This window comes from Rattus norvegicus, chromosome 14 (genome assembly GCF_036323735.1).
Source record: "Rattus norvegicus strain BN/NHsdMcwi chromosome 14, GRCr8, whole genome shotgun sequence".
In the NCBI taxonomy this organism is placed as follows: Eukaryota; Metazoa; Chordata; class Mammalia; order Rodentia; family Muridae; genus Rattus; species Rattus norvegicus.
The window spans coordinates 90,268,046-90,293,170 of NC_086032.1; the positions used below are offsets into that span (position 1 = coordinate 90,268,046).

The 25,125-nt window shown below is 40.8% G+C and overlaps 1 protein-coding gene across 7 annotated transcripts in view; it reads left to right on the forward strand.

Moving 5' to 3' along the window:
* The window catches only part of Spmip7 (sperm microtubule inner protein 7), a 55,208-nt gene that overhangs the window by 23,959 nt on the left and 6,124 nt on the right, over positions 1-25,125 (forward strand). For 4 of the 7 annotated variants that reach the window (NM_001401550.1, NM_001401548.1, NM_001401551.1 and 1 more), the window contains 6 exons: positions 2,602-2,678; positions 6,030-6,168; positions 7,748-7,815; positions 11,476-11,517; positions 12,474-12,581; positions 24,700-24,807. In NM_001401550.1, coding sequence (NP_001388479.1) covers positions 2,602-2,678; positions 6,030-6,168; positions 7,748-7,815; positions 11,476-11,517; positions 12,474-12,581; positions 24,700-24,807 — 542 coding nt within the window. Of the gene's footprint in view, positions 1-2,601; positions 2,679-6,029; positions 6,169-6,805; positions 7,009-7,747; positions 7,816-11,475; positions 11,518-12,473; positions 12,582-24,699; positions 24,808-25,125 lie in introns of those variants that run through there. The other 3 variants (NM_001401549.1, XM_063272955.1, NM_001106018.1) reach the window with 2 other exon arrangements.

Genomic DNA, 25,125 nt, shown 5'->3' on the forward strand with positions numbered 1-25,125 from the left:
AAGAACAAATGTAAATCACACATCTAAAATCTGCAAAATCTTAAAAGACTAGTGGGCTTAATAACAAAAAGCGTGACCAGGAGAAGTATTAACAACTTGAAAACAAACGTTAAAGTTTATTTAAAACTTAAGTTATTTATTTTTATTTTAAACATCAAGCTTAAGGGGACATATTTAAAGGAGAAAAATTGAAAATCAACAGAAAGTATTATATGCTGTGAGGATAGTTTGAAAAAGCCCTGAATACACTAACTAGAGTCTAGAATTTGTAAGAAAAGAGGGGGAAAGCAGAAAAAAATCTGAAGAGATAATTTCCGAAATGTTAATTTTACCAGGAAAAATACATTTGTGGTTTACAAGACTCACTGCATTCTAGCCAGCTTGAAGGACCTGACTGCATTCTTTGGCTTATAGCATCTGTCTTCCTCTTCAAAGCTGACAGGATGGGCTGAACCCTTTCATCACAAAGAATGGCTGTGATGCAATCATCTGCCTTGGCCGCCCAATTTCATGACAATTGTGACTAAATTGTGCCGTAAGGGTGTCCAAGATAATTTTTCCTCATTCTATGGTCCCTTGATGAACAATTTAATTCCATCTACAAAGTCAACCTCCCTTTCCCAAGCTTAGAATATGGACATATTTGGCACCCAAATGTATTGAATATATTGAAATGCTAAATAAAGAAATGTTTGAGCAAAGAAAAAAGAAAATAAATCCCCAATAGATGTGCCTTATAAGAAATTGAATAATGAAAGGTTTTTTCCTTCTAGTGTATGTAGAAATACAATTTATTATTTAAAAAAATACATACCGTTGCTCCTAAAGTTCATTAGATAATATACTCTCCAGAATATTATAATGCATGGTAAGGGTGTAGAAAAACAGCAAGTGGATTGCCAGTTATATTCTGTTTTAAAGCAGCAAACAGTGAACAGAGAACTAGAAACATAGGGAAAAGATAGAGAACTTACATAAAATCCCACACCTGACTTCCTTATGCAAATAGTTACAATAGAATACAGAAATTGTCAGAAGATGACCAAGCAAGACACTACACTATTTACACGAGGATAACTATAAATACGAGATGCAAACACCTTAAAAGTTAGTCAGTTAAGAGTGTTGATAGCTTAAACAAAGGACACACCGTCTGCTATGAACACCACTGTGTAGTCTGTGACTTCACAAAAGAGTCCATACTTAGATATAAACAGCAGTTCTGATCCCTTCAAGTCCCTGACACTTCTGTAACATTAAACCCAACCAAAGATAAAGACATATTTCCAAATACACAGGGCAGGAGCACTGCTGTAGTAATGACCATGTGTGACATTAACTAAGTTTAGTACATTTATGATCACAATAAGGAAGGAGATGTGGTTTAGAGGATGATCACTTGCCTAGCATTTGCAAGTCCAGGAATTTGATTGCCACATTGTAAAAAATTATTAGGGAAGGAATTCTGCACAATGTTTTCAATACGCTACAGAGTTCGCCTATAATCAACAACTGGATTATATTTAGGGAAACAGAATATTTCAAAATTGAGCATATTTTCAGTTATTTGTGGGTCAAAGAATTTTAAGAGAAATTAGAAAGTGTTTGAAACATGGTAAGACACAGCATATCTACTTGGGTATCATGTAATCAATATTTTGCTAAGAAGAAAATATAGCTTTACATGATTATATTACAAAAGAAGGAATTGATATGATATTAGCAAATTACTAAATCAAGCTAAATATATGAAAAATTAAAGCATATAAAGTTAAAAAAATCAATGAAATGCAGAATTTATACACAGGATAATTATTTTAATTTTTAATTAAATTTTTATTTAAAAAATAATTTATTGTTTTTTTATGAGACAGATATCATGTAGTCCTGGATAGCCTCAAACTTACCGTGTGGCTGAGGCTGCCCTTTTATTCCAGATTCTCCTATCTCCATGTCCCGAATGCTGGAATTGTAAGCATGTGGCCCCTGCTTAGGTGAAAAAAAATTTATAAAATAAAGCATGGTTGACTACCTAAATGTCCACCTACAAATGAGAGTAAAGAAAATGGGCATATGTACATACACTGGAATGTAGATCTGCTATTTGCAACAGCATCAGTAAACCTGTAGAACTTTATACTAAGACACATAAACTAGTCACATAAGCAGATATATTCTTATATATGTAAGGAATCTAAGAAAGCTGTAAATAAGTGTAGAGTAGAACAGGCATGAGGTAAGTATAGAAAAATGGGAGATACTGGCCAGAGGTTAAATATGAAAATACAATAAAAAAATGAGTATGGTCTAGAGCCAGGATGCATATCACAGTCATTATAGCTAAGAGTCTTGTGTTGTTTGCTGGGATTTTAAGAAGAAACCAGATTTTAAATGTCTTTAACGCACTTAAAGGGTAACTGTGGGTGGAGATGAATGTGTTAAAGATCCTGTTTGTTAATTACTGTACCATGTACACACATACATAGTTCAAGTCGCCATGTAAACTGTGAAGAATAAGGAAGTTCAGAAAACTGTGTATAAGAAATATAGCGATTCTATTCATGATTTGTCTATTTTTAACTTCTTGTTCCTATCTTCTAGGATGATAGTGAGCCACTTGTCCAGCTAGACAAGAAAACTAACACAAAGGATTCCTTTTACAAATCTTCGACACAGAAGTAAGGTTTTCTTTTTCCCAAGGAACACGTTGAAGTATATTTCCATTTTTAATGGTTGCACGTGTCAATAATGATCTGGGTCACATGAATAATTCAAAGAATGTCAAACAAAAGCACTAAGTCATTCATGTTGACTAAATAGTAAATCTGGCAGAAGTCATATGTTCATACCTGTAATCCTTGAACTCAGAGGCCTGGACCAACTACAGAGAAGAAAAAAAAACCCTATCTCAGAAAGATGGGGGATGGGGGTTGTGAGAAAGAAGGAAAGGAGAGGGAAGAGGAGGAGAGGAGATAAAAATATGTTAATACAACCAAAATTTGGAGAAGGGGTGAAGGGAAAAGTGGAGACAGATCAACCACAATCACAATGTCACAAAGAACAATGTTGAAAAAAGCTTGCAGAACAATAATTCAATCTGTCAACACTGTGGGGCAGAGGCAGGAGACGAAGCTTCCCACTGTCATGCCATGACTTGACTTATGGAAAACTTGGATTATTGATGTAGATAGAGGAAATAATTTCAGAGCTAGCCAGATTATGAAGCAGAGTTGGGACTTCCTAAAAATGTCATTTATATAGGCTTGAAGTACAAAGCCTAAGAGAAAGATGCTTTCAGAAGAACCACAGGGCAGACAGCATGGGTGTGGTCTTCTGGAAGAGAGTAACTGAAAGTAAGACATATTCCTTCTCAAAGGAGACTAGAAGCTCATTATTCTACAACAGCCAAGTACTTTGGTGGGGTCTGGTGTCATAAACTTTAAAGGATTCCGAAGGCATGTAAATGGGATTACAGGGTTGTTTCTCAGGAGCGCCTGGCAGTATTACAGTTGATAAGACCCATGGGTTGCAGGACCATAGGATAGCTTTTTACTACAGAGTCTCATTTGAGATTATCAGATAATATATGGGAGAGGAATGAAGTCCTACAAAATCATATGCACACAAGTCTTAGCCTGCTTCATTGTTATTTGAATAGGAAATGTCTATATTTTTTTTAAAAAGGAAGATCAATTTTATGTAGGTGGCCTTTGAAGCAAATGTTAGTTGTGCTGAATTATTGCATGTCCATTGATAAGGGGCTTCAATTAGACTCTGGAATGAAGGGATCTTATATCCTGCCTCGTATCGACATGTTCATGTCCTAGGCTGTGAGATGCATCTTTGAATGACAGACCTAGTTCTCTGCTCTTTGGGAACTCACACCTTAAAGAGAAACAGACAGTAAGGAAAAAAAACATAAAGAGGAACCCGACAGAATCCATGATTAGCCCATGAATAAAAGAAAGAGGTAGCTAAGAGTGTAGAGAGCAGGCTCAGTCATCAACAGGAAGTGTGAGGGCATGAACAGAAACCTGCAGGGCTGGAGGAAGCAACTGTGCAGGCTGCTTTAATGATTGGCACTCAAGTTGAGTTCATCTTGGGGGGGGGGGTTAGTAAGATAAGATTTGTTTACGAAGAAGCCATGCTGGCTGCTACATTCAGAGTGCATTACATGTGACCTGGGTTATTATAGATGTCTTCTGAGGAAAAGATAATACTATCTTAGAGAAGCCTGCATGTAGCTGCATTTTGGAAAAATGTCAAATGCACAGCCATCATGCTTCCCTAAGCAGAGGAAATTCACCAAGAAGGAGGGGATGAGAGGGGGCTTTGGCTTATGCCTCTGGATGGAATAAAGGTACCATCATCTAACAATATGAAGGCATATGAATCAAGTCTTGGAGAAAGTATCAAAGACAGACTGATATAAAAGTGGTTTTTAGACATCCGGGAGGAGCCTTCAGATAAGCAACAGGGTATGCAGATCTGGAGTTTTGTAGATAAGTCTAGCTACAATGATATATCCAGCTTCAAAAAAGGTCTATAAAATGGCGGCACTGAATGGGGACACCAAAGGAGCGGTCATGTAGTCAGGGGGATATTTTTACATTTTAAATTCTGGGGAGAAGAGAAAGACGCAGCGGAAGAACTAAGAATTCATACCCAGCAAGCCAGGAGGTGTGAGAGGATAATGTAGTGCCTGGGAAAGCATGTTAAAAATGTGGTTCAAGAAGAAAGGAGTGATATTGTGTGCTGCACACCTAGGTCAAGTCAAATAAGGTTTCCAGGACCGTTGGCCAGGTTCATCTGTAGAATTAGAAGCCAGCAGAGAGATAGAGTAGTCGATAAAAGTATGTTGTTGCCTGGCATGGTATGGCGCAAAGAAATGAATGGCGAAGAGCCAAGCAATAGACAAGAACAAGGGAGTGGAGCTCCCACGCTGGCCACAGCTTGCCTCACCTCCTACACTGAATGAGGCAGACATGCTCCACACTTCAATTTCTTCACTAATGTTGAAGGATCCATGTAGTGTGAGCACCAGTAGACTGGAGTCTTAGAAATATGCTTATTAGCTGTATATGACATTGGTATGAATTATACCAAAAAAAGTAAATAAATCCTGATGTTAAAGAGACAAAGAACCTCCAAAAATGCTATTGAGTTCATTTTGTGTTGGTCATCTACAGCTAAACGTGACAAGTAATTTGCACACCCACTAGAGTCTGTTGGAGAAAACTAATTTTTCATTTGCAAGCAGTTACATCTCAACTGGAGATAGCTTCTGGGTTAAGTTCTGCGTCCACTTCCCCTCCCAGGCCCATGCGAGTCTCAGTGAGTCCGTATGTGTCATTCTAGCTGTGTTTAGATAGCTTTGTTTCATACCAACCAACCAGAGCTCCCAGGGACTAAACCACCACCCAAAGAGTACACAGCAAACAGACCCATGGCTCCAGCTGCATATGTAGCAGAGGATGGCCTTGTTGGGCACCAGTGGGAGGAGAATCCCTTGGTCCTGCCAAGGCTCGACCCCCCAGTGTAGGGGAATGTCAGGGAAGGGAGGCGGGAAGAGGTAGGGGAGAACAGGTTCATAGAAGAAGGGAGAAGGGGAGGTGATAGGGATTTATGGATGGGAAACCAGGAAAGGGGATAACATTTGAAATGTAAATAAAAATATCTAATAAAACAAACAAAACAACAAAAAAGATAGCTTTATTTTCTTGAGGTCCTCAATCCCCTCTGGCTTTTATAATCTTTCTCCTTCTTCTCCCCCAGGGTTCCATGAGCCCTAACAAGAAGAATTTGATGGGGACATCCCATTTAGAACTGATTGTCCCAAAGCTAGGGATAACCTAGGGGATTGGAATTGGAGGCTAGGAGAGGGAATGAAGGTTGCCTACCTGATCCCCTGTTACAAAATCAATTTTCAAAGATAGAGCATTTATAAATTGGATAGTCTTCCAACCCTGCTGTGAATATGTACTTTATACATTCTTTATTAAATATGCTCATATTTAATAATTCCCCAGAGCTTATGAAAATGTTCCTTGGGACAAGATTCTATCGCCAAAACTCGATCCAGAAGAAACAACCTTGGAAAAAGCTGCTGACCACATCTCACAGTGTTTTACACTGAAAAGATATGAAAGACTGCCAGCCATAACCCAGGTCAGTGAGCCTCCCTGGTCATGGTGCCGACTTCTTCCTATGACTGCAACTCAACTCAAACTGAAGCCACAGTGACATTCTATTGTTAAGGATTAAATGCGGAGAGAGTGATATAATCATAAGTCGTGGGTAACTGTAAACATCTCCTTGTTGTCCATTCTGAAAATGTCGACTATTTGATGAGTTCTCCCTCAAAGCCATTTGTGGTGGCCTTAATTTCGAAAATTACAGAAGAACGTGAAATAATGGAGACACAATGGCTTCCTTCATTCTTTCTGGTAATCTATGCTGAGCATTCTTCTGGAAATGGGATCTAGAACTTAGCTGTCCAAGCGGAATAGGAAGATTTGTAAGTAGTAGCCTGCTGTCCAATGTCACCAATTATGTCATACAGCCTAGTACACAGAGCTTTCAGAGAGATGGCCATTGATTCCATTGAGGAATGTTTAAAAGACTTTGTCATGTGAACTACTGGTCCTGAATCTCTACTGTAGCTGGAGCCCTTTCTTTAGGGGACCTGTCTATGCCACCACTCTGACTACCTCCATATCTTTTCAAAGCATGGAACCCAAGCTGTTTGATAAGACATATAACCAGTACTCTATTTGCCTGTTCTGAGTTATCTTCTGTTTCCAGCGAAGTTTCAGTGCCCAATTCCACTGTGCCTCCTGCAGGGTCCTGCAGGGTCCCATTGCTTTAACAGCTCTGTGCCAGGATGAACCCCAAGTCCTCACGCCACCCTGATTTCTGCCCTCTCAAAACTGCCTCAGATGCCATGCTTCATGCTTGCAAAGCACCTCTCATTTCCTTGTCCCCTTGTGCTTGGTGCCACAGCTCAGGGTAAGACTGGATCAGCTGTTGCATGGTTTCTCATAATGAAGTTTCTGAGACTATAAAATCCCCAATATAAAGGGGGAAACTAATCACACTCTAAGGAGTTCCCAAGCTCTCAGTTAGGAAGCCCACATTCCCCTGTAAAATGTCTTCCACTTTCAGAGAGAAATAACAAGAGGGAGAAACACAGCTTTATATGAACACTGGAACAACTGTTTGTTGAAAGATAGTGAAAATCAATTAAAGGACAAAAGTTGTGTAGGGTTCATTTATTTTTAAGGATCTTTTAATGATTTCAGAGGAATTTTATATCGCATAAAAATTGGCCATTTAGTTACATTTCCTCTGTGTTAAATGATTTGAATATCTGGAGTCCTTCCCACACGAGACGCTTTTTCTAACTCAGGCTCTGTGCGAAGTGGTAAAAGGAAGGCAGAAAAGTATCTCAGAGGGGAAGTATCTGTCATGAAGCTGAAGCTAAACATTTCACACGGAGAAACCATGTGACCTGGAGAAGGTGGACACATCCCAGCTTGAGGAAACAGGGTTGGAGTTTGAGCAAAGAGCCAGGACTCAGAAGGCAAAGCCATACTCTATCCAGAGTTGCCAGGATACCTGGAAAGGACTTTCCCAGGGCTTAGGTTAAGCTCTGATATGAGGAGCCCATAAGAATGCCAAAGCTTGAATCTATGAAGTTACAATAAGGTCATTAAATAGTTTTTGTTTATTTCAACAATGCCTTTAGATGGTCGGTGGACTCTGGGACAGATTTCAGACAAGATTGTTCTCAGCGCCAGTCAAACCAATCAATTTGTAAGTGTGACTTCTAATGTTGTCATTGCTATCTTTACCCTCACCACCCCAATGTCCCCACTGAGGGCAGGAAGGGGGCCTGACTTCAGATGAAGAATGTCCCAGAGACCTTCATCCTACAGTCATGGGACAGAGAAGGGAATCCGAATCACATTTCAGTCGCTCTGTAACATCTGGCCTCTCTATACCCTCCAAACGGAAACTGTTAAATGTATATCTTAAAATTGGGAGTACTTTATAAACAGATAGACAGTTGCAATGTTGTACTCCATGGCCTTCATAGAAAGGAGGTTCTAAATGACACACTCGATTAACTGTCATATCACATATTTGTGTTGTCGTCATGCTCAAAGTGGTGGCTTTATTATTGATATTCTCTGTGCAATCCCCCCCCCCGTTGAGTATAAAAATCTTTGAGGTTTTGTCTTCACTATTTTGCTTTCATTTATAGATGATACAACCCTGGTTATGGTCTCTTTTAAGTAGTTTAATCTGAATGTTTTGTCCTAAAAGCATGTAGATAAAAATACGATATATTCTGTTGGGAAATATCTCCCTCTTTTGGGAAAAAATTACAACGCAAAGGGCATGCCTGAAGTTCTTCATCAGCACATCTGCCTCCCTCCAGAAACATGACTATGGATTTGATAGTCCACATTTTCATGTGTTCTTTTATCCTTTAAAAGCCTACTGTTACTAACCCAACATGCAGTATTAAATTCCTTTTATAATGCATGGTATTTTTGCCTATGTTTATACCATGTAACATTGTACCTGCCACCATGCTCATAAGAGACATCTAGGCTCTCTGGCTATGTGCATGGTTCATTTTGTCTGAAGGATGGAACTCAGTCGAACAGCTACAACCACAGTTCATCTGCCGTCCGCGACATTTATTTCTTATTTAATTTCAGTTGAAACAACATCCGTGTACTTTCACATACCCAACTATAAAGATATTTCTGGATTGCTACATCCTTTGATACATACCCTGGGTTAAAAGGGACATCCCTCCTTATCTTCTAGTTACTTTCATATTTATCTTCAAGTGAGCTGAACCAGTGGAATTGCCCTCCAGCCCTGCTTAAGTTTCCATTACAATATACTGGGGACAATTTTCAGAATTTTCCCAGTTAAGACTAATTTTAAGACTAATTTTTTTCATTCTTACGAATATGGATTTCCACTTTGGTAGAATGGCAGAGCGCATATACCCAGTTGCTGATAGTCACTGCAGTAAATGTGCGTGTCACTTCTGTTTTCACAGTTGCACCTCACCTTTCATTTATTTTGTCTGTTGTGCTGGTGGCTTCTTTGCTTTCTGCTAACTCGAGGTAAAAATGTTGGTTTAAAAGTCTGGATAAAAATTCTTTACAGAAGGCTGGGAAGATGGCTTATTGGGTGAAAAAGGCAGTTGCCACTAAATCTTTTGTGTGATTACATGTGTTTCCTGCATTCTACACGATGGAAGGAGAGAACTGACCTTTTAAAAAGTCACCTTCTGATCTTTACCAATGTGCCAAAGCATTGTAGTGCCCAAACACACACACACACACACACACACACACACACACACTCACACACAGTCACACACACAGTCACACATACACACACATAAACACACACACATACACACACATAAACACACACCCATACACACACACACATACACACACATACACACACAGTCACACATACACACACACACATAAACACACACACACATACACACACATACACACACAGTCACACATACACACACACAGTCACACATACACACACACACAGTCACACATATACACACATACACACACACAGTCATACATAAGGGTACAAGCACATACACAGTGAGTACATGAATGAATAAATGTAATAAAATAGAAATTTTTTTATTAACAGTACACACGGGAACGTCTCTGTCCCACCCATGACTTCTCTATTAGAAAGCTCTTTGCAGAAATGAAGTATTATTCTCTGATGCAGCTCACAATTCACCAATTCTTTTCCTCAAGTCTAACTCTTTTGTGTTTTAATATAAACTCTTCCCTTCTCTGTGACAATAAGGATACCCTCTTCCTTCCCTTCACTCCTATAAAGTAATTCGATTTCACATGCATCTCTCTAAAGAGCACAATGTTCACATTCTCTTAGGGTGCCAGTCAGGAATCCAGTTCATCACCGTGACTAAGAAGTTCTCATTCATTCACATAAGTAGTTTTTTCAGGAATGGATGGCTTACAGTCTGATATGTGCTGAGTCACAACAGGCATCTGTAATGGTTAGAGGTTATGAGAGCTAATGTCACAAAACTGCTTTCCAACAAATACTGTGGCCAGTTATGCAAAACCATGTGAGTCAAAACAGGCACCAGCAACAGGGTGCACAGCCCCAGGAAGTGATGACTGGACCTACTGCTCCTGTTACTGGGGAGAATACTAAGTCTTGTGGATGAAAATGGAAGAAATAGTCTCCCCAAGGAAATGTTATCCAACACCAAGTAGTCAGCCCTGAAATCATTGACATGTAAGTAACATTAAACAAACTCACCACCGTTGTATTGATCGATTTAGGGGAAAGAGAGAGAGAGTAAATAGCAAATAAAAGAAGGCCATGATTTTGAGATCAGGAGAGGTAATCTAAGAGGACTTGGGGGAAGGAAATGAGTTGGGGGAAATGATGTAATTATATTTTAATTTAAAGTGTTTAAATAAAATTTAAGTATGCATTTTGTTAAGCTACATCTAAACATAACATTTGCATTTATTAAATTAGAATTATTGTATTATTTATGTATATTCTATTGACATATAATAAATGTATTAATAATATTTTTTAGAATTATTACTAAAATGTTTTATCAAATGTGTAATAACACCTCAAGGTAGATTTTAGTATACAAATTGAAGGATAATTTGTATAAGATTGGAACATTAAAGAAAACATAAGTTTTGCATCTACAAAGCAAACTAGAATTGTTGATAATACCACTCAAGTACTTAAGTAAATAAAGTATGGTTGAGTGGTTATTTTGTTCGGCTAATCTCCAGCTTATAATCTTCCTGACTCGGCTCCCCACCCCATGCTAGAATTATGAGTCTGTGCATAGAACATATTCTATGACTTCATAGAACTCAGCTTCACATGAATCATTCATGAATGAGTGTTCATGGAATTTTTGGATGTTAATCAAAACATGTAACTTACATCTTTTTATTGAGGTTCTTATGAATTTGCTTCATTTCAGGGGTTTGGGGGTGACAAATGAGACATCAATTGAAGTCTTTGTTTCTTATTAATGCCACTGCTCTGAACTGGCTGGGATAGGACATCATTCCTCTTGGAGCCATGGAACTTTTCCCAGAAACTTACATCCTGTCTATAAATGCTAATGACAGTTCTCCTACAGTTTCTAAGATCTAAAACCAACCAACTCACCTCTCAACACACCTCTCAGCAGAGGTGACAGAACGGATAGACATTCTAATGTATTAGAAAGCAATGGAACACTCTTAAAACCACTCTGCTGTTTCTAAAACAAGATTTTAGAGGTCAATTTCTGTATCTCTGAAGGCCTTTCAATTTGAGAATTGTTATAGTAATTTGATAATTATTTAAAAATATCAATAACTCAGTTGCCTATTCTTTTTTTCTTTTTCTAAGTGTGAGTCCAAGTACTAGGAGTAAATACATTCCTCTGTATACGTAAGTGACATTTCTCGTTGCTTTAAAATATGCCGCATTTAAGTCTAATTGTACTCCTTCCTACTGGGCTTTTGGGCCACTCTAAATTAGCACATGAGTTCTAACATCCTCCAGTGTATCTCTGCCACAGTGCCTGTTTGATAGTGGAAATGCTATCAAAAGTTTATTAGAGATTTCGATTAAATTATACAATGAGGAGTGACATATTTTCTGGGTTTTTTTGATGGGATGTTTTATGAAAGAAAATACTTTTGATGCTCCTAATCATATTGTTGGTCAGAAACGACGTGTAATTGGTAAAACCGAGCTTGTGTAAGGAAGATCCTGCCCTTCCCGTCTGTCACTTGGGCTCTGTGGAGGGCAGAAGTGCATTGTTAATCTTTAGCCATCCCCTCCCCTGTTTCATTCTTAGTTTGAAGGGTCGCCTTGAAATGAAGGAGATGAGAGAACATGGAGGAGAGGCCCAGGCTTTGATCAGGGCTTCCTTGTCCTTACTGCTCTCCAATGGAGCTGATGGGTGTTTTAACCGTAACCCCAGAAGCCCCTGCTACTTGACTTGCTGATATGGTCAGTCTTCTGACCTTCTCGGAGCTCATCACTGTGGCCCAGGGTCCTGCTACCTGCCCAGCCTTCGGTCCCCATAGGAGCCTTACTGCCTCCAGCAGATAACACCAACCCACCCACCCCCAATGTCCTGGCTTCCACCTTGTGTCTTGAGCAGCAGAAGCCCAACTTCTGAACTCCAAGACCCTGATCAGCTTCCCCTGTCCCTTCTACTCAACTCTCTGATCCCAGCGTAGAGGACAAAGAACCCTACCTTTCTTGTTTCTCCCTCCAGTTGTCATCTGACATATTTTCCTTTGTGTGCTTTTGATCTTTCTGACAAACAAAACATCCTTTATTTGCTTTGCCCAACTGATCTAAGTTTCCTGCACCTCTGCTTTTCCCTGCAACAGTGGTCATGTGCAAAGCACAAACGCTGACGATGTGGACAACCCCTACGGAGATATCAAGTCTGTGGCCAGTCCTCGGCACTCTAAACTGCTCTATACGGACACAAGCCGGTAAGTGCCGTTCTCACCTGTAGCCCTGTCACTAAGGATGAAAGTTGCAGATGGAGTTACAAATGAAAGGGAAAGAAATGGCCTGGCTTGTTATTAGCCACAACTTACCAAGAAAGGTATGAGTTTCCTGAAAGTAATAATCACCTATACGAGATGACAGTTTGGGGACTCTCCTGAGGTTCCTTGGGCAAGTCACTTTATCCCTGTGACTTCAGTGTCTCCATCTGAAACTCGTGTCACAAAGTGCCACCAGGGACCAAGAGCATTTGTTAAGGACCTTGGCTGACCAGCAGGTCATCAGTCCTTGGACTTTATAAATACTGAGGACACCACTTTATATGATGTCCTCATATGTTGACATAAGTTCTGCATAGGTTAAATGGGCATAAAATGGCAGAAACGACAGGTACACAAAACGAAATTTTTTAGAACGACTTTTTAAATAAAATTCAAGATAACTCGGTCATTTTCAAAATCAAACATCCTGCAGCTGAAGAGATGGCTCCGTGCTTAAGGGAGCTTTCTATTCTCTTAGAGGACGCAGGTTTAGTTCCCGGTTTTAGGTCAGGCCCTCACAACCACTTGCTACTCCAGCTCCAGCAGACTGGGGTTCCTCTTCTGGACTCCAGCACCCACATGCATGTGGTGCACAGACCCAGACCCGTGTGTAAATAAAAATAAATCTCTTCTAAAAACTCAAACCACCCGGCAGTACATCCTGAAGTTATACTAGGTTTCATTTTCCGTGCTAAGAATGATGCTATGAAACTATTTGAAGTCTGACTCTCATAGCCAAATCGTAATATTTCTATCTATACGGTAAGCCACTGTGCAGTTCATGACAGACACAGTCTGCAATCAGAGCCTGCGTGCTTCGGTGTTGGTGTTGCATGGCAGGATGGTATGAGCAGTGCAAAGGGCTCGTGATGTGCGCTTAGAACCAAGGCAGTGGTCAAACCAAACGATGACACATGGGTCACACTGCCTGAACCAGCTCAGATTTATTACAAGTTGATGGTGAATCAGTTTTGGGTGATGGCGTGTTCTATTATTAAACATTCTATTATAAAACATTCTCTTATTACCAAATTTTATGATGCTCACATTGTTATATGACATATGGCTCGTGAAGCACAGCCTAAGAAACTGGGCCATAGAATGTTTATACTCAGATGGACCCTCTTTGCACAAACCCATCCTAAGTTATTCTCACTTGGCAACATATGGCATTGGAACTGTTCCTATCTGGGATCCTGGGCCTGACTCATGGTTCCCTGTTGCACCCTAGCAACCTAACAGAGAACTGGATCACATAGAGTTAGCCAGGGAAACGATTCACATTCAAACTCAGGGCACACTTTCTGTTGAATACATACCACTTGTGCACCATTCTGGTGAAGTCAGAAAACAAGATAAACTACCGCTCATCCCTCTATATATCCTGCTGTAAAATGTTTTCAGTGTTACCTTAGTTTCTTCCTAGTGTAACCTCAGTTGCTTTCCTATTGTTACCTTAGTTACTTTCTATTGTTACCTCAGTTACTTTCCTATTGTTACCTCAGTTACTTTCCTATTGTTACCTTAGTTACTTTCTATTGTTACCCTGGTTACTTTCCTATTGTTACCCTGGTTACTTTCCTATTGTTACCCTGGTTACTTTCCTATTGTTACCTTAGTTCCTTTCCTATTGTTACCCTGGTTACTTTCCTATTGTTACCCTGGTTACTTTCCTATTGTTACCCTGGTTACTTTCCTATTGTTACCCTGGTTACTTTCCTATTGTAACCTTAGTTCCTTTCCTATTGTTACCCTGGTTACTTTCCTATTGTTACCTTAGTTACTTTCCTATTGTTACCCTGGTTACTTTCCTATTGTTACCCTGGTTACTTTCCTATTGTAACCTCAGTTATTTTCCTATTGTTACCCTGGTTACTTTCCTATTGTTACCCTGGTTACTTTCCTATTGTTACCTTAGTTACTTTCCTATCACTACAATAGAAACACCATGACCAAGGCAACTTGCAGTAGGAAGGGTTTATTTGGCCTTGAGTCTGGGAGGAAGCGCTCACCAGATGAACGAAAAGGAAACAGAGAGAGCACTGGAGCTGGTGGAAGGCTTTAAAGCCTCAGAACCTGGCTTCCATGATGTACTCCCTTCAGAAAGTCATACCCCCATAAACTGTCCAAAGAGTGCCACAGCCTGGGGATCAAGTAAAATGCCCTCCACTATGAGGGAGGGGCATCTTGTTCAGCCTCCACAGCTGCTATTGTCTGTAGTGTCTGTTTGGGTGATGGCGCATTCTGAAACATTCTATTATTACCAAACTTTTATGATGCTCACATTCAGTTATATGACACATGGCTCGTGAAGCACAGCCTAAGAAACTGGGCTATAGAATGTATATACTCAGATGGGCCCTCTTTGCACAAACCCTTCGCTACAATAGTGTCTGTTCTAAAGTATATAGCACATACATACAGGCTCAGAGCTTTGGTCTAGGGGCAGAGGATTTGGTTCCAAATACCTGCGGATATTGAAACTTAAGGATGCTCAAATCAATATATAAAATGCTTTAATATTTGGTAATACTTAATGTGCATCCTCCCTAGATTTCTTGTAATACCTAGTACTGTGCGTGCATCTAAGTAGCTGTCCTACTGCATTGTTTAGACACCATGACAGGAAAAGGTCATTTTGAGGCACACATTTTAAAGACCATGTTGTTTATTCAGTTAACTGAAACAGAGGTTCTGTTGTCATTCCTCCATGCCACAGAGTTGTAAAATATAAAGAAATTCTCACATTGGTTTTTTCCATGATTGACAGCTCTTACCAAGGACTTCATATAGTTATAGTCATGGCATAAACTGTCACAACTAGCTGAATGCTGATTGGTTTTATCTTTTAAAACATGTTATGCTCACAAACCGATTTCTGATTGAATCACCTCCTTCAATGTGCTATTGTTTGTTAAATGTTTGGGTTTTATTTTATTTCCTGTTATTTGCTTACTTATTCCCATTATAAATTCAACCTAATTCTTTCTCCTCTCTGTCAGGCTATAAAATATCTTTCAAAATTACCTTTAGCTTTAGTCCATTTATACACTTTTTTTTAAAATCAAGAATGTAAGCATGTTTGTCTAGGGCTGAAAGCTATGCTAAGAGCTGGCCTAATGCAAATAGAAAATAGAAAAAATGTGTCTCCAACAAGCTAAAAATCTTGGTGGACAGACCATTTCACACAAGAAAACTGACTTTGCTCTTTGACCCATGACTGCTGAGAAATCATTTTTACATGTGGCTCTTCAAAGACGGCTGAAGCCTGCCGCCATTTGTCGAGTCTGAAGGAACCAATGTAAAATTCCCATAAATTCTGCAAGGGAGTCATTACTACTCAAACAACAATTCTTTAAAAAAAATTGAAAGGAATAACTTGAAAGGAGTAAGCCAATCTTAAAGTGTTCACCAAGCATAAGATTTTGATGTTTCTTTTTATTCAAGTATATACTTTATATTCAAGTATGAAATGTTTTGTGAAACGATCTTGCTTTAAAAAAAAAAGTCAAGCTTTCCTTGGGGTGATTTTTAAAAGACACTGAAACGAAAATAGGAGTTATTTAATTTTTTAAATGTAAAAACAGGACTTTTGTGGGGGGGAGGGAGTTGGGCGAGTGTTTTGAGTGTTTTGAGTGTTTTTGCTAAAGCTTGTGTTTTGAGAGACAACTAACATTTAGCTGTGTTTCTCCACTAAGGGCGCTAGAGGGCGTCCCAGGTTGCAAAGTTTCTGCTCGTGATTGATTTCCTGGTTTTTAACAGACTCCTAACCTTTTAACACAACGAATGTTTTCCATTTTTATCATGAAGTGTTTATAGATGCCGTGGCACTCAGTGTTGTTATTAATATATTCAACTGCGTAGTAAATGCCTGTGTGTTTGTCCACACTGACCCCGAGAAATAGATTTCTAGTGAACTCTTCCAAACTCCTCGCCCTGTGCTCCAGGAACCTTGCCATCTCCCTCCGAGCTCCAACCAAGAGGCTCTGCGTCTGGCTTTGTGCTGATCTCCTGCTCGTCCACTTGGTAGTTTTACTACCTACAAATAGGTCTCGAATTTAATGTTACGTATTTTGCACGATATCACACTGGGCTTACAAAGTTAAAGAGTTTATAAAATATGTCTTCATCTCCATAAAGTCTCAAGTCCAGAAATTCACATTTTTATTTTGTACAAAGAAGGGGAGAACAAACAGCCAACAAGCCGATGTCCTATTCAAATGCAAGCATGACTCTCATTAAAATTTCATAGTTTTAAAAGAACTTCTTACTGAAAAGCACCCTGTGACATTATCTTTAGAGTCCAGAAGATTGATGTTTAACCATGCCCTTACGTTTATCAGGATGCCATCCTTCAACCACACAAAACATTACTCAGTAGACTTACAGAGTCTTGAGCCACACCCCATGCCACGACCCCACACCCACCCCCATCCCCACCCCTGGGGAGACATTATCTTTCAAACTTCCTTCAGGTAATTTCTTTCTTTCTTTCTTCCTTCCTTCCTCCCTTCCTCCCTCCCTCAATCTCCTCCTCCTCCTCTTCTTTTCCTAGTTATCAGATCATCTGGTCTACACTGGTAAAGAACATTTCAAGAGTTTAAAGTATTTATTATTTCTGTTGTAGAATTGAATCTGATCATTACAAGAATTGAGGGCAGAAAACAGTAGTAAACACAAACCCAAACTCTCCTATGAGAACATAATTGCTATTAGACTCTGACCGTTCCTGCTTGTCAAATGCCCCTCTCACTCTTGCTGTGATATGCCATAGGGAGCCCCCACCACTGTGATATGACACAGGGCACACCCACCACCTCTGTATTATAGCAGGATTGTGAAATACACTTTTCCTAAACACCATTTCTTTTCTTTCAGATGTACTGCATTTGACTGATTTAAATTCATATATAAATTATTTCCTTTCTCTTTTTGCCACTATTCATTCTCCCAAATATTTTGAAATGTCTTTCATGATTTAAAGTTATTTACCTAGTGGAGATTCCTTGGAATAGATTACAAGGTGGAACTTTCCAAGCATTCTCAAGCCTCGTCTTTAGTCATTTTCCGGAGCTGGTATAACTATCCCGTGTTGATGTTCACTCAGCATAGTTCATTGCCTTTTAACGTCTATATATGCTAATATAACAATAATCCAAGTATTTTTGAAGTATAGAAAATAAACTATCTCTTTGGTTTTTAATACCAATGTTGGAGATTTGATGATCCTTCATCTATGTGTCTAAGAAGTCGGTACATATGTACACAGTATACCTATATTCACACACAGAGCTTGCATGAATGTAAGATTTAAGTAAACACCAATCATTTTCTCCACAATTCATTTAATGGCTGCATAATATTCCTCTATAAGACTATACCAAGTTTATATAAGCCAACCTCTCACAAAAAAGAAAAATAACTTCTGCATACATTTTTGCACAATTATGCCTACATACATGTATAACATCCATACAAACAGAATCAGGACATGTTTTCCCATTATAAATAACAGTTTACTAATTTGGCACTCATGCTCACATATCAAATGACATTCAATGCTAAGGAACTTATAATTTGAGAGTAGGTCCAGGACCAAGAGAATCCAAACTATCCATAAAGTAGAACAGAAATCCAGAAAAGCTAGATTGACATTTCAGAGTCGGGAACTTATTTAAATTATATAATTAATCCCCATTTCTAATCTGAATCATATAGGAAATTAAAGTAAGGATCACTTTTGCTTTCAGTGTGACTTTGCCTCTTGACCCAAGAGATGGCCTAGACATTTGATGTGGCTGAACCCAAGGCCACTAAAGCAAGTCCCTTTAGTGATCGCTCCATGACCTCACATCTCCACCACAGCCACAGCCAGGACTGGTCAGGACAGAGAGTCAGACTTGAATGAAAAGTATACTCAGGGCCCAGGAGCAAGCTGTCCTATCTCTGTCTTAAGAGAAGGAGGGAGCTACCCAAAGTGTCTTTTCTTTCCTGATGGAGGGGAAACAGAGGAGAGAGCCCATGGCACCTGCCCTAGAAACACGTGGTTCTAATTTTCCCAGAGAGGAGCAAGGATGGCCTGTGAGGGGAGTGCAGGTCCAGGTCATAGACCACTATCCCGTCACAACTAAGAACATCATCCTTTACAGAAGGTCACAGTCTCACAACGACCTCTGCTTTCTCAGTGTGGGGATGTCTGCGAGGACACATCAGCCAATAAAGGCAAATTGTTCAACATAGATCCCCAGCTGGCACCTGAGAAGGTCTGGAGTGACAAAGAGTGATCTCCTGCAGCCCAGTGGAATGCTCTCAGCCTTACAGAAATCACCTCACAGCCCGGGCTAAGTTGGCTGTGACTAGCTGTCCCTGGTGTCAGCCTGTTGCTGCTCCTTGTGGCCAGACAGTCTTCCCAGAGCTCTTACACAACTACTCTCTCCTTTATTTTTCAAAAGTAGCATGAGCAAGCCAGAGGTGCCCAAACCAGTTCTGTTCCCTTTCTGCAGACAAGGAGGGTGAGGTCAGAGAACAGGACATGAGGAGCCCAGATGGCTCATTTCAGGAGCCCTGAGGTTGCATCAAGATAATGGACGTCCTGACCCTGTGGCAAATGCTTGCCCTTAACACATGGACTACGGTGCTGTGTGCGTCCTGCCTGGTGCTCGGCTCTTGAGATTCATCCTTGCCTAAAAGAGAAGCCTTGAGCCACGTTATCCCTTTGTCTCCTTGTAAGTGGACAGTGGGAAAAATGAAGAAAACACAGAAAAAAAAAACCCACGTCAATGGGATGGTGGTAATAGCAACAAAGTTACAAACTCCAGGAAATGGTTGGAACACATATCCTCAGGCTTTCAGGAAAACAGTTCAGTGACCAGAACTCATCACAAAGTAGCGAATGGAAATATCAGATCCACCGCAATTCTAAACACCCTCTCTCTGTTCCTGTTTCCCTGTCTACGTGTTGAGCTTTTCCTCCCTTTCATCCTCTGCGCCCATTCTTCTGTCTCTCATCCACTTTCGCTGAGTGGCCTCCCCTCCCCCTTCCACATCGGAGTTCCTCTTGTTGACTCTGCATAAGCAGACGACTACACCATGATCCACGATTGTTCCTCAGCTGTACCACATGACTCCAGGGCCCTTTCAGTGAAGGTGCAGTGACCCTGGATAGGGTGCAGTAGAGAGATGAGGAAGGCTCAGAAAGTTTCCATTTGAACTGGATGTGTGGAACCGGAAAGATGGCTCCGTGGCTAAAACGTGTGTTGCTCTTCCAAAGGACCTGAGCTCATTTCCCAGCACCTAGATTAGGCAGCTCACAACTGTCCTAATGTCCCACATTTGGAAGCCCAGCGCTCAACAGGCTCGTGTTGAAAGATTGCTAGCAGCCTGGGCTACATAATAAGTTTCAGTCAGAAAAAAGAATTTTTATTTTGTCTAAGGTCACCCCACTGCTCAGAGAGGTCCTGGAGTTAAATGAGAGTTAAACGGGGGTTGGGGATTTAGCTCAGTGTTAGAGCGCTTGCCTAGCAATCGCGAGGCCCTGGGTTCGGTCCCCAGCTCCGGAAAATAGAAAAAAAAATTAGAGTTAAACGTTTCATTGGCTACCTTCTCTCTTTGCCCACTGACCTAAGCGTTTGTGTCTTCAGATGGGCTGGCTGAGTGTGGAGTTCAGCACCAGACAACTCGTTTAGTGTGCATGGCATCCTAGGTTTGATCCCCAGGGCCACCGGAGAATAGCATATGTGTGTTTATGTCATCCTCCTGGCTCAGCTGAGAACCGCCCCTGACCTCTCATATGCAGTCCACTGCGTGAGCTCTGAGAACTGGTCCTGCTGCTTGAAGTTTGCTAGGCTCCAAGCATATTACTTAGACTTTGCCTTTGTTCTCTCCTGAAATATGTGCATATGATACGATATAAGGTATAGGTTTATATAGAAAATTGCCTCAGTGATATGAGACATTTTAAAGAGTATTTGTTGTACACAGTGATTATTCAGTCTGTAGTATACTGCGACATCTGTATATGTGACTAAGTCTTTAACCATATATTCTACACACCACCAGGCTTTTCCCGTACTATGTATAGAATATATTTTCCTCGTTTTCTATTTTAAGTGACGTAATTAGACTTTAAATTATATTTCCCTTATTTTTTGTTAGCCTATAAGTAGTACCATGTGTATATAGAATTAGGGTGAACTGGGCTTTGGGTCTCGCACCTAGAAGCTCAACACTCAGGAGACTTCTGCAGGAAGATTGCTAATATTGCTGATTTATTCTCTGAAATCATTCAAAAAAATTTTTTGCTTTATTATGGTTTATCGAGATGAAACAGTCAGTTGTCGTCTTAGCTAACAAAATATTCAAACGAAACCAAACCGAGACTCCTGAAGGAATGGGGTCTCCAGAGATGGGAGCAAGTCCAGAAAGCTACACACAAAGATAAAAACAAATGCAGAATCTGTGCAGATGGGTGTACGCTGATTCGGGTCTGTTTCCACATGGGCAGGTGGAGATCTCTAAACATGCAGCAAAGAGCGAGGAAATGCTTCCTTCCCTTCATCTGAAAAACATCCCCTCCCAGAAGCAGCCTGAGTGCACCCCCCGAGAGTCCTCTTTAAATCTATACATCTATATATCTATAGATGCATCTATAAATGCATATAAAGTTACATCCATATGGCAAGTGCATATATATGCTTATATCACAAGAGGGCAAAAATGCTCTCTCTTGTGATGTCCCTGCAGGCCAGGGTTAAGGGAAATATATTTAGCATGAGCGTGGGTGAGGACTTTCATTTTCAAATATTTTAGCACTTTACTATGCAGCCGAATTCATCCGCGGCCTAAGCAGCTGGTTGGTCTACTAGTTGTACGGTCTGTCATCATTTTTAGAGAAGATGAATCCGAGAACGACCTTTATGTAATGTCACATAGATGTCAGTCAGGGTCAGTAAACAGTCTACAGGCCACAGAGTCACAAGGCGGGTGGGGTTTTAAACGAAGCCCCTCTCATGATGGACACCTTGCTTGTGTCCGTCTCTCTGCCGTCCTAGCTGCCCAGCTGAGGACTAGGACTTCAGAAGCATTTTACTTGTGCAGGTGTTTCAGAGGCAGCGGAAAAAACCTATCACACGGCACGAGGGGATTTCCTTGGTAACATGCATGGAAGCTTCAAAGAATGCTTGGGGGAAGAGGCGTGCGCGCGCGCGCACACACACACACACACACACACACACACACCACTAGTTTGGCCTCATTTTTGGTACCTCTCCACCTTACAGCTACACTTTAAGAAACTCCTGAGAAATCCCTAGGGACACTGGCCAGAACTTGGCAGCTCCCGTTCAGTCATACAGGCCCTTCCAACGGACTTCACGATGAGGTTCCTCATCCTCATCCCATTCTAGAACCTTTGAGAAATGATAGCTAGCAAGCCCAGACTCCCAGGCCCCGTCATTCCTGATTTAGTCAGAGTAGGGGAAGCTGATACATAAATCACCATCTTTTAAACAGCCGAGGACTCCAGTGGAGAGATCTGCAGGTCTTTACAGCTGCGTGTACTGTACAAACTTTGTCTTCTCCAACTATGAGGCTTCCAGTTTGTAAAAATTTTATTTTCTTTAGATTGTCCCGTCTCTATCTTTTCAACTGCAGTTGGCTGGACTGGGACCCAGAGAGCTTTCCTGAAGGTCGATGGCGTCTCACAGGCCATGAGGGGGTAGACAGGCTCGCAGAAGCCAGCCTCTCAATCCTCTCTCGGTTTTTGCTGTTCATTTCTTAGCCTCGGAAAACATGTCAGTTCCTACCATTTGTTCTAAACCTGCAACTCTCGGTGTGATTTTCCTTTGCTTTTAAATGTGGAGGCTTTAAGCCAGGAGGCCCTCATCAAGAGCCGTAAAATGGCACGCTCAAGACAGCTGTGAGCTTTGTTAGAACAACTTCCTGCTCGCCACCTAACTTTCCCATAACATTCTGATACTAACACAGAGTGAACCTAGGAAAACCTCAAGAAATGACAGGGAGAGCTATAGTCACTTCGCAAGACCTTTGGGTTATATCACTGCCTGATGTCATGGCTGAGGCAACAATGTGCCAGGAGAGCCTAACGAGACGCCAGATCCCAGGGCCGACGACAGGTACCGCTTGACCTCTGTCTTCACCCTGACACCAGAGCATGCACTTACATTCCTCGCTAGCATCCCTTTTGTTTTCCTGTCATCTGACATTTTAAAGAATGTGTTAGTCTGACTTCTGTCAATAAGAAAAAATGCCTGAGATAAGACAACTAAAGAGAATATATATACATATATGTGTGTGTATATACACTCACATATATATGTTCAAACACACACACACACACACACACACCTATATAGTTCATAGTACTAGAGGCTTCCATCTAAAGCCCTCAGCCATGTCCCTTTGGATCCGCCACCGCACAGTATAACACTTGGAAGTAGCAAATCCTGGAGAAGTCTGTTCAAATCATAACCAGGACGCAGAGAGAGAGAGAGAGAGAGAGAGAGAGAGAGAGAGAGAGAGAGAGAGAGAGATCCAGCTCCAGCAGCCTCCTAAGAGCACCCCACCTGTAACCTAACTCGGCCTCTGTGGGCCCTATATCCCAAAAGTTTCTACCACTCTCCAGTGGTACTCTGAGATAAAAATCAGTCTGTCAATACAAGAAAAACCATTGGATGGCATTTAAGATGCAGTCTGTGGGGTTGGGAATTTGGCTCAGTGGTAGAGCGTTTGCCTAGCAAGTGCAAGGTCCTGGGTTCGGTCCCCAGCTCCGAAAAAAAAAAAAAAAAAAAAAAAAAAAAAGATGCGGTCCGTAACGAGGAGCGACAACCTTTCTTAAGCTCCACTTTGCAAAATGTCTCTGTGGCTAAATCATCCCCAGAGAAAATGTTGTCGGGTGCATTGGCTATAAGGAAAGGACATAGCCAAGACATCCACAGAAGAGTTCTTCTTAGGTAGACATTGGGCTGTTGCTTCTGCCTTGTATTATTTAGTCTTGGGGTAAATTTTAAATAAGGAATAAGCTTACAATATCATGCTCTCGTAAAGGACACCAGGGAAGGGAAGCACAAAGCAAGAGTTGAAAGTTGCAACTCAGGGTGTGTTTGCAATGGTGGCTGTACTTTGTCTGCAGTGAGACAGCAGCAGGCTGAGGCTGAGGGGTTGATGGGTGTCAGCTCTGGGCTTAGACACCTGCATTGTGCACCAGCTTTTTGGGTGTACAATTAAATCTTCTTTTCTCGGGCTCCCAGTAGTTAAGACAGCCATGTTATAAACAGCCCCCAGGATTGAGCCTCACGTGGGGCTCTGGACTTCACCTGCTCCTTCCTAGGAAGCCATCGGGGTAAACCATTTTCAATGTTAAGGCAAGCATATTAATGAGTCTTCATGTTTCCCTGAATGAGTTAAGTTCTCAGTTGACTGCCCTTGCTACAGAGGTCTCCTCTGTACACGCTACAGAACCTTTTCCTGTGTTCTTATGCTTTCTTACTCTATCCATGGCAGGGAAAGAGAAGAGGAAACAGACCAGTGGGTAGTTTAAAATAAACAAGTCAGTGCGGTGTTATTGCACGGATTTACATGTATTGCCAATGCAGAAGTTCCAGAAAAGCATCTGAAATCTAGGATATGAAGGATTACGGTGGCAAGAAATACATTTGACCAAAGACACCATGAGTGTAAACACAAGCATGTTTTTATTGATACAAAGTTATGTGTGGCATAGATCTGCTGTTTACAAATCTTTCTTCCTTCCATAAGCAACTTAGTTCACCTGTAAGTCATGGACATACATATTTAAAATGAGAGTTAAAACACACTTGAAATAAGTATTTTGGCACCAGAGCTGAGATGTTGTCTAGAGGTCAGCTAGCCCATGCTGATGACTCCTTTCCTGGTTGTATACCCAAGCCCTGGACCTTGTAAGGGAAAAACAATTTGACTGTGTCTTCCTATTTTTTATATGTGTGTCTAGTCACTATGACTATTCATTCCACGAGTCATTATTTTAATCTCCTCTTGCCCTTCTTCTCCCTGTTGACTTCAGTTCTGCGAATATCCCAGGATACACTGGCAAGGTTCATTTCACAGCCACCCACCCAACCAATTCTAATATTCCACCAACAATGCCATTATCAGACTCGGAGATGAACCGGTAAGTAGGAATCCTATTACTCAGTCTGCTCACATACATTAGAAAGAGAAATGATAATTATGGCTATTCCATTAAAGAACAATTAAATACTAAGTGTAAATTTGCAGTGGCTAAGAAAAATGGAGAGACAAGTTCAAAAAAGAAAGCAGTTCATTTTTCTGCTGAGGGAAACTTGACTCAGAACTGCCTTGAGGGGGGAAAAATTGCAGGTTAATGGTCCCATTGACAATGCTAACGGCAGTCCCTTTAGGTTCTTCGTGAGAAGCCATTCACCCCTGAGAGCCACCCCCCCCCAGTTGTGTACATACATCATTAACA